Source organism: Oncorhynchus clarkii, unplaced genomic scaffold, assembly GCF_045791955.1.
Source record: "Oncorhynchus clarkii lewisi isolate Uvic-CL-2024 unplaced genomic scaffold, UVic_Ocla_1.0 unplaced_contig_3130_pilon_pilon, whole genome shotgun sequence".
NCBI lineage: Eukaryota > Metazoa > Chordata > Actinopteri > Salmoniformes > Salmonidae > Oncorhynchus > Oncorhynchus clarkii.
Window position 1 is genome coordinate 615,001 of NW_027261144.1, and position 10,000 is coordinate 625,000.

At 43.6% G+C, this 10,000-nt stretch overlaps 1 protein-coding gene across 4 annotated transcripts in view; it reads right to left on the minus strand.

Moving 5' to 3' along the window:
• LOC139405223 (neuronal-specific septin-3-like) overlaps window positions 1-10,000 on the minus strand; it is a 175,053-nt gene that overhangs the window by 48,538 nt on the left and 116,515 nt on the right. The window contains exon 2 of one of the 4 annotated variants that reach the window (XM_071147657.1): window positions 9,554-9,613. The exons of 2 other annotated variants lie outside the window; for them this stretch is intronic. In XM_071147657.1, the coding sequence (XP_071003758.1) occupies window positions 9,554-9,560 (7 nt within the window). In that variant the 5' untranslated portion in view covers window positions 9,561-9,613. Of the gene's footprint in view, window positions 1-7,673; window positions 7,762-9,553; window positions 9,614-10,000 lie in introns of those variants that run through there. One more of the 4 variants, XM_071147656.1, reaches the window with a different exon arrangement.

Here is a 10,000-nt window from a genome sequence, read left to right on the forward strand (position 1 = left end):
AGGGGAGAGAGAGAGGGGGGAGAAAGAGAGGGGGGGAAGAAAGAGAGGGAGAGAGAGAGATAAATAGAGAGAGGGGGGAGAAAGAGGGGAGAGAGAGGGGGGAGAAAGAGGGGAGAGAGAGAGTGGGGAGAAAGAGAGGGGGGGAAGAAAGAGAGGGAGAGAGAGAGATAAATAGAGAGAGGGGGGAGAAAGAGAGGGGGGGAAGAAAGAGAGGGAGAGAGAGGGGGGAGAAAGAGAGCGGGGGGAAGAAAGAGAGGGAGAGAGAGAAATAAATAGAGAGAGGGGGGAGAAAGAGAGGGGGGGGGAAGAAAGAGAGGGAGAGAGAGCGATAAATAGAGAGAGGGGGGAGAAAGAGGGGAGAGAGAGGGGGAGAAAGAGGGGAGAGAGAGAGGGGGGAGAAAGAGAGGGGGGGAAGAAAGAGAGGGAGAGAGAGAGATAAATAGAGGGGGAGAAAGAGAGGGGGGGAAGAAAGAGAGGGAGAGAGAGGGGGGAGAAAGAGAGCGGGGGGAAGAAAGAGAGGGAGAGAGAGAGATAAATAGAGAGAGGGGGAGAAAGAGAGGGAGAAATGGAGGGGTTCCAGACACTAGTTAACTATTGTATCTGTAAACACTGAAGTGTGATGAACTCCTGTTACATTAGAAGAGATTTTAGTTTGACAAACAGCTTCATGTGCTTGTCTGTCTGTTACAGTTGTCTACTCAGTCAGTTCAGTGCAGTGTTGTACCAGACCTCTCTATCTCTCTCTCTGTCTCTCTCTCTATCTCTCTCTCTCTCTCTGTCTCTCTCTCTCTGTGTCTCTCTCTCTGTCTCTGTCTCTGTCTCTCTCTCTGTCTCTCTGTCTGTGTCTCTCTCTCTACCTCTCTCTCTCTCTGTCTCTGTCTCTCTCTCTCTCTCTGTCTCTCTGTCTCTCTCTCTCTCTATCTCTGTCTCTCTCTCTCTCTCTCTGTGTCTCTCTCTCTCTCTCTCTCTCTGTCTCTCTCTCTCTCTCTCTCTCTCTCTCTCTCTCTCTCTCTCTCTCTCTATCTCTTTCTCTCTCTCTGTGTCTCTCTCTCTCTCTCTCTGTGTCTCTCTCTCTCTCTCTCTCTCTGTCTCTCTCTCTCTCTCTCTGTCTCTCTGTCTCTCTCTCTCTGTGTCTCTCTTTCTCTCTCTCTCCCTACAGAGATACAGACATGGACCTAGTAAAGCCCTGTACAGCCCTGTACAGCTAGAGAGATACAGACATGGACCTAGTAAAGCCCTGTACAGTTAGAGAGATACAGACATGGACCTAGTAAAGCCCTGTACAGTTAGAGAGAGATACAGACATGGACCTAGTAAAGCCCTGTACAGTTAGAGAGAGATACAGACATGGACCTAGTAAAGCCCTGTACAGCCCTGTACAGCTAGAGAGATACAGACATGGACCTAGTAAAGCCCTGTACAGCTAGAGAGATACAGACATGGACCTAGTAAAGCCCTGTACAGCTAGAGAGATACAGACATGGACCTAGTAAAGCCCTGTACAGCTAGAGAGATATAGACATGGACCTAGTAAAGCCCTGTACAGTTAGAGAGATACAGACATGGACCTAGTAAAGCCCTGTACAGTTAGAGAGATACAGACATGGACCTAGTAAAGCCCTGTACAGTTAGAGAGAGATACAGACATGGACCTAGTAAAGCCCTGTACAGTTAGAGAGAGATACAGACATGGACCTAGTAAAGCCCTGTACAGCCCTGTACAGCTAGAGAGATACAGACATGGACCTAGTAAAGCCCTGTACAGCCCTGTACAGCTAGAGAGATACAGACATGGACCTAGTAAAGCCCTGTACAGCCCTGTACAGCTAGAGAGATACAGACATGGACCTAGTAAAGCCCTGTACAGCTAGAGAGATACAGACATGGACCTAGTAAAGCCCTGTACAGCCAGAGAGATACAGACATGGACCTAGTAAAGCCCTGTACAGCCAGAGAGATACAGACATGAACCTAGTGAAGCCCTGTACAGCCAGAGAGATACAGACATGGACCTAGTAAAGCCCTGTAAAGCCCTGTACAGCTAGAGAGACAGGGACACACTATGGGGTCCAAGACAAACAGAGAGTAGACACACACATCTCTGAGATGCATGAGAAAAGCAAACAGAACAGCAGAAGTGATGAGAGTGCCGGACAGGGAGAGAAGGAGACGGAGAGAAGGAGTGACAGAACGTTTGTCCAGGCAATTTGGAGGAGAGACAACAGGTCACACAAAGGGGCCTTAGAGAGGAGAAACAGAACAGATAATGAACAGAGAAGAGGAGAGATGATGAACAGAGGAGAGGAGAGATGATGAACAGAGGAGAGGAGAGATGATGAACAGAGGAGTGGAGAGATGATGAACAGAGGAGAGGAGAGATGATGAACAGAGGAGAGGAGAGGAGAGAGGATGAACAGAGGAGAGGAGAGGAGAGAGGATGAACAGAGGAGAGGAGAGGAGAGATGATGAACAGAGGAGAGAAGAGAACAGATGATGAACAGAGAAGAGGAGAGATGATGAACAGAGAAGAGGAGAGATGATGAACAGAGAAGAGGAGAGATGATGAACAGAGAAGAGGAGAGATGATGAACAGAGAAGAGGAGAGATGATGAACAGAGAAGAGGAGAGATGATGAACAGAGGGCCTTCAGACAGTATTCATACCCCTTGACTTACACTACATGTTCATGTGTTCCACCCTGAAATCCAAATAGATGAAAAATAAATAAATGCTCACCCATCTACACACAATACCCCATAACGACACTTGTCAAAACATGTTTATAGATTTTTTTCTCTCCAAATTTATCGAAAATGAAATGCAAAAATATCTAATTTACATAAATATTCACATCCCTGAGTCAATGCGTGTTAGAAGCACCTTTGGCAGTAATTACAGCTGTGAGTCTTTCTGGGTGAGTCTCTAAGAGCTTTACACACCAATGCGTGCTAGAATCACCGTTGGCAGGAATTACAGCTGTGAGTCTTTCTGGGTGAGTCTCTAAGAGCTTTACACACCTGGATTGTGTATTAACCAACAAGTTGGTGGTTGATTGTTGCTAGACAACCATTTTCAAGTCTCACCATAGATTATAAAACAGATTGAAGTTGGTGGTTGATTGTTGCTAGACAACCATTTTCAAGTCTCACCATAGATGTTCAAACAGATTTAAGTTGGTTGTTGATTGTTGCTAGACAACCATTTTCAAGTCTTAACAAAGATTATCAAACAGATTGAAGTTGGTGGTTGATTGTTGCTAGACAACCATTTCCAAGTCTCACCATAGATGTTCAAACAGATTGAAGTTGGTTGTTGATTGTTGCTAGACAACCATTTCCAAGTCTCACCATAGATGTTCAAACAGATTGAAGTTGGTTGTTGATTGTTGCTAGACAACCATTTCCAAGTCTCACCATAGATGTTCAAACAGATTTAAGTTGGTTGTTGATTGTTGCTAGACAACCATTTCCAAGTCTTACCATAGATGTTCAAACAGATTTAAGTTGGTTGTTGATTGTTGCTAGACAACCATTTCCAAGTCTCACCATAGATGTTCAAACAGATTTAAGTTGGTGGTTGATTGTTGCTAGACAACCATTTCCAAGTCTCACCATAGATGTTCAAACAGATTTAAGTCCAAACTGTCAAAGTTTGTCATTTCCACTTTGAAATGTCAGATTTGAACTTTATCTAAACATTTTTTATAAACCTTTACAAACATGTCTATGAATTATAATTCACATTTCCTGCTTCTGTAGAGGACGATAGATAATAGTTTCTATACATGTAAACTCCTGTTGATGGTCCATCCTCATCCAACTGGATGTCATTAACATCAGATGTAGTGAGACGTAGGTGTGTTTACTGTTGTAGTGAGACGTAGTGAGACATAGGTGTGTTTACTGTTGTAGTGAGACGTAGTGAGACGTAGGTGTGTTTACTGTTGTAGTGAGACGTAGTGAGACGTAGTGAGACATAGGTGTGTTTACTGTTGTAGTGAGACGTAGTGAGACGTAGTGAGACGTAGGTGTGTTTACTGTTGTAGTGAGACGTAGTGAGACGTAGTGAGACGTAGTGAGACGCAGGTGTGTTTACTGTTGTAGTGAGACGTAGTGAGACGTAGGTGTTTTAACTGTTGTAGTGAGACGTAGTGAGACGTAGTGAGACGTAGGTGTGTTTACTGTTGTAGTGAGACGTAGTGAGACGTGGGTGTGTTTACTGTTGTAGTGAGACGTAGGTGTGTTTACTGTTGTAGTGAGACGTGGGTGTGTTTACTGTTGTAGTGAGACGTAGGTGTGTTTACTGTTGGCACAAGATGGCCGCCCAGTTTAAACAGGGCATCTTTCTGAACATGTCTCTTGGCGAGACGACAGTTTCAGCATCTACTGCTTCCTCTACTGCTTCCTCTACTGCTTCCTCTACTGCTTCATCTACTGCTTCCTCTACTGCTTCCTCTACTGCTTCATCTACTGCCTCCTCTACTGCCTCCTCTACTGCTTCATCTACTGCTTCCTCTACTGCTTCCTCTACTGCTTCATCTACTGCCTCCTCTACTGCTTCATCTACTGCTTCCTCTACTGCTTCATCTACTGCTTCCTCTACTGCTTCATCTACTGCTTCCTCTACTGCTTCCTCTACTGCCTCCTCTACTGCTTCATCTACTGCCTCCTCTACTGCTTCATCTACTGCTTCCTCTACTGCTTCATCTACTGCTTCCTCTACTGCTTCCTCTACTGCCTCCTCTACTGCTTCATCTACTGCCTCCTCTACTGCTTCATCTACTGCTTCCTCTACTGCTTCCTCTACTGCCTCCTCTACTGCTTCATCTACTGCCTCCTCTACTGCTTCATCTACTGCCTCCTCTACTGCTTCCTCTACTGCTTCCTCTACTGCATCATCTACTGCCTCCTCTACTGCTTCATCTACTGCTTCCTCTACTGCTTCCTCTACTGCTTCATCTACTGCTTCCTCTACTGCTTCATCTACTGCTTCATCTACTGCTTCATCTACTGCTTCCTCTACTGCTTCATCTACTGCTTCCTCTACTGCTTCCTCTACTGCTTCATCTACTGCTTCATCTACTGCTTCCTCTACTGCTTCCTCTACTGCCTCCTCTACTGCTTCCTCTACTGCTTCCTCTACTGCTTCCTCTACTGCTTCCTCTACTGCTTCATCTACTGCTTCATCTACTGCTTCATCTACTGCTTCCTCTACTGCTTCATCTACTGCTTCATCTACTGCTTCAGTTTAACCAGGGCTTCCTCTGTCCCCTATGAATAAATACTGATGAATCAGTTTAACCAGGGCTTCCTCTGTCCCCTATGAATAAATACTGATGAATCAGTTTAACCAGGGCTTCCTCTGTCCCCTATGAATAAATACTGATGAATCAGTTTAACCAGGGCTTCCTCTGTCCCCTATGAATAAATACTGATGAATCAGTTTAACCAGGGCTTCCTCTGTCCCCTATGAATAAATACTGATGAATCAGTTTAACCAGGGCTTCCTCTGTCCCCTATGAATAAATACTGATGAAACAGTTTAACCAGGGCTTCCTCTGTCCCCTATGAATAAATACTGATGAAACAGTTTAACCAGGGCTTCCTCTGTCCCCTATGAATAAATACTGATGAATCAGTTTAACCAGGGCTTCCTCTGTCCCCTATGAATAAATACTGATGAATCAGTTTAACCAGGGCTTCCTCTGTCCCCTATGAATAAATACTGATGAATCAGTTTAACCAGGGCTTCCTCTGTCCCCTATGAATAAATACTGATGAAACAGTTTAACCAGGGCTTCCTCTGTCCCCTATGAATACATATGGATGAATCAGTTTAACCAGGGCTTCCTCTGTCCCCTATGAATAAATACTGATGAATCAGTTTAACCAGGGCTTCCTCTGTCCCCTATGAATAAATACTGATGAAACAGTTTAACCAGGGCTTCCTCTGTCCCCTATGAATAAATACTGATGAATCAGTTTAACCAGGGCTTCCTCTGTCCCCTATGAATAAATACTGATGAATCAGTTTAACCAGGGCTTCCTCTGTCCCCTATGAATAAATACTGATGAATCAGTTTAACCAGGGCTTCCTCTGTCCCCTATGAATAAATACTGATGAATCAGTTTAACCAGGGCTTCCTCTGTCCCCTATGAATACATACTGATGAATCAGTTTAACCAGGGCTTCCTCTGTCCCCTATGAATAAATATGGATGAATCAGTTTAACCAGGGCTTCCTCTGTCCCCTATGAATAAATACTGATGAATCAGTTTAACCAGGGCTTCCTCTGTCCCCTATGAATAAATACTGATGAATCAGTTTAACCAGGGCTTCCTCTGTCCCCTATGAATAAATACTGATGAATCAGTTTAACCAGGGCTTCCTCTATGAATAAATACTGATGAATCAGTTTAACCAGGGCTTCCTCTGTCCCCTATGAATAAATATGGATGAATCAGTTTAACCAGGGCTTCCTCTGTCCCCTATGAATAAATACTGATGAATCAGTTTAACCAGGGCTTCCTCTGTCCCCTATGAATAAATACTGATGAAACAGTTTAACCAGGGCTTCCTCTGTCCCCTATGAATACATATGGATGAATCAGTTTAACCAGGGCTTCCTCTGTCCCCTATGAATAAATACTGATGAATCAGTTTAACCAGGGCTTCCTCTGTCCCCTATGAATAAATACTGATGAATCAGTTTAACCAGGGCTTCCTCTGTCCCCTATGAATAAATACTGATGAAACAGTTTAACCAGGGCTTCCTCTGTCCCCTATGAATACATATGGATGAATCAGTTTAACCAGGGCTTCCTCTGTCCCCTATGAATAAATACTGATGAATCAGTTTAACCAGGGCTTCCTCTGTCCCCTATGAATAAATACTGATGAAACAGTTTAACCAGGGCTTCCTCTGTCCCCTATGAATACATATGGATGAAACAGTTTAACCAGGGCTTCCTCTGTCCCCTATGAATAAATATGGATGAATCAGGGGAATCATCATCTGACTGAACAGTGAACTCATTAGATGTTGAACGCAGCTCTACATGGTTAGTGGATCAACACTGTATCAGCACATCTCTGTAGTCCGCATGTTCCTCAGAGTAGAACCAAAGATTACCATAAATGATGTGATAACACATGTCTTTCATCATAAGAACACACACACACACACACACACACACACACACACACACACACACACACACACACACACAAAAGAGTGTTGAGCAACAGTTAGCTCCACAGTGACAGAGGGGGTAGAGACACAGCTCTGGTAAAATGGTGCCACACTTTACATATGAAAGAGCAGTGAGATTCAGCAACATGTGCTGTATCACATGGCCACAACCACAAAACATTCACTAGTCAACAACTAACAACAGAAACCTTCCTACTAAATATTTCTCGACATCAATTCTCAAGACCAAAACATACAGCTGTTCAAATTAAACCAATACATTCTTTTCATTTCACTTTTGAAGAAAATCCCATTATTCAGAAAAAAACATGCATTGTAAAACAGCCAGGTCCAGACCCCCCCAACCCCTTTTCCCAAAGTGGACCGATCCAGTCAGGTCTCATGGTTTGAAGAGGCATTGAGATCGGCCCATAGAGGCCGCGGGGGGGGGGGGGGGGGGGAGGATATAAAAGATTCCTACCTTCTCTCATTCACAAAAGCCAGTCCGATTCCTGTTCTCTCTCTCCACGGCCCCAGTCCCCAACCATACAGCTGCCTGCCCACCAGGCAGAGAAGAAGAAAGGCCTTGTTTTGCTTATCTTTCTTTTGCCCAGTTTATCCACTCACTCGCTTTCCTGAGCTGGAGAGGCGATGGGGAGGATTTGAGCTGATGCCTCTAATACCTCTACCTCTCTCTCTGTCTCTCTGTCTGGCTTTCTCCCTCTCTCTTGCACTACCTCGCTGTCTGTCTGTCTCTCTCTCTCTCTCTGTGTGAGTGTGAGGGCGGGCGTGATGGCTAAAGCAGTTCACAGCCATTCACATGCAGATTGGCTCAAGGAGCTTCCACTAATCCAACAGAGGACTTCACCTCTCTGCTGCCTAGCCCTCCCTCCCCCATCCCTCCCTCCCCCCATCCCGCTCTCCTTTCTAAGACTCATTTACACACCAGTAGCTGGGTCGTCAGACAAGTGTGAATTGGTGTGAATTGTCTGTGTATTTAAATGTGTTTGTGTTTGTGTGTGTGTGTGTGTGTGTGTCTATCGAGAGAGAATGAGAGCTCCCTGCCGACTGCAGATTCAAGCCTAGAAGTAATTGACCTATAAAATCAATGAGTTGAAAACACAGCCGTTCTCTGAAGAAAGTAGCCGGTGTGGACCCATACAACAACACCCCCCTTCTGTCTCTCATCTCTCTCTCTTTCTCGTCTGTGACTACCACTCTGTGATCAAATCAACTGTTTTATTTCTCCACACATACCGGGACAGTATATTTTAGTAATCACTACGGCAACAGCCTCCAGGAACGGGATGCTATTTATCACCTTACAGTTATTAAGAACATCAGGAACAAATAATTACAACTCCAGAAAATTCAGTCAAGCAAGTTTCTCTCTGTCTGTTTCTCTCTCTCTCTGTTTCTCTCTCACTCTGTCTGTTTCTCTCTCACTCCAACTCTCTCTATCTTAAGAATTTGTTCTTAACTGACTTGCCTGGTTAAATAAAGGTAAAATAAAAAAAATAAAAAAAAATAAAATATCTCTATTTCTCTCCCTCTGTTTCTCTCTGTCTGTTTCTCTCTCTCTCTGTTTCTCTCTCACTCCACCTCTCTCAATTCAATTCAATTCAATTCAATTCAAGGGCTTTATTGGCATGGGAAACATGTGTTAACATTGCCAAAGCAAGTGAGGTAGATAATATATAAAGTGAATATATAAAGTGAAATAAACAATAAAAATGAACAGTAAACATTACACATACAGAAGTTTCAAAACAATAAAGACATTACAAATGTCATATTATATATATATATATATATACAGTGTTTTAACAATGTACAAATGGTTAAAGTATACAAGGGAAAATAAATTAGCATAAATATGGGTTGTATTTACAATGGTGTTTGTTCTTCACTGGTTGACCTTTTCTCGTGGCAACAGGTCACAAATCTTGCTGCTGTGATGGCACACTGTGGAATTTCACCAAGTAGATATGGGAGTTTATCAAAATTGGATTTGTTTTCGAATTCTTTGTGGATCTGTGTAATCTGAGGGAAATATGTCTCTCTAATATGGTCATACATTGGGCAGGAGGTTAGGAAGTGCAGCTCAGTTTCCACCTCATTTTGTGGGCAGTGAGCACATAGCCTCTCTCTCTCTATCTCTATTTCTCTCCCTATGTTTCTCTCCCTCCACCTCTCTCTCTCTCTCTCTCTGTTTCTCTCTCACTCCACCTCTCTCTCTCTCTCTGTCTCACTCCATCTCTCTCACTCTCTGTTTCAGTCATTCAGCTATGTAGCTACACACATACAGTGGGGAGAACAAGTATTTGAAACACTGCCGATTTTGCAGGTTTCCCTACTTACAAAGCATGTAGAGGTCTGTAATTTTTATCACAGGTACACTTCAACTGTGAGAGACGGAATCTACAACAAAAATCCAGAAAATCACATTATATGATTTTCAAGTAATTCATTTGCATGTGGCTACATAGCTGTCTGGCTACACACATAGCTACATAGCAGTATGGCTACACACATAGCTACATAGCTGTTTGGCTACACACATAGCTACATAGCAGTATGGCTACACACATAGCTACATAGCTGTATGGCTACACACATAGCTACATAGCTGTATGGCTACACACATAGCTACATGGTTATATAGTAGCATGGCTACACTCATAGCTACATAGTTGTATGGCTACACACATAGCTACATAGCTGTATGGCTACACACATAGCTACATGGTTATATAGCAGCATGGCTACACACATAGCTACGTAGCTGTATGGCTACACACATAGCAA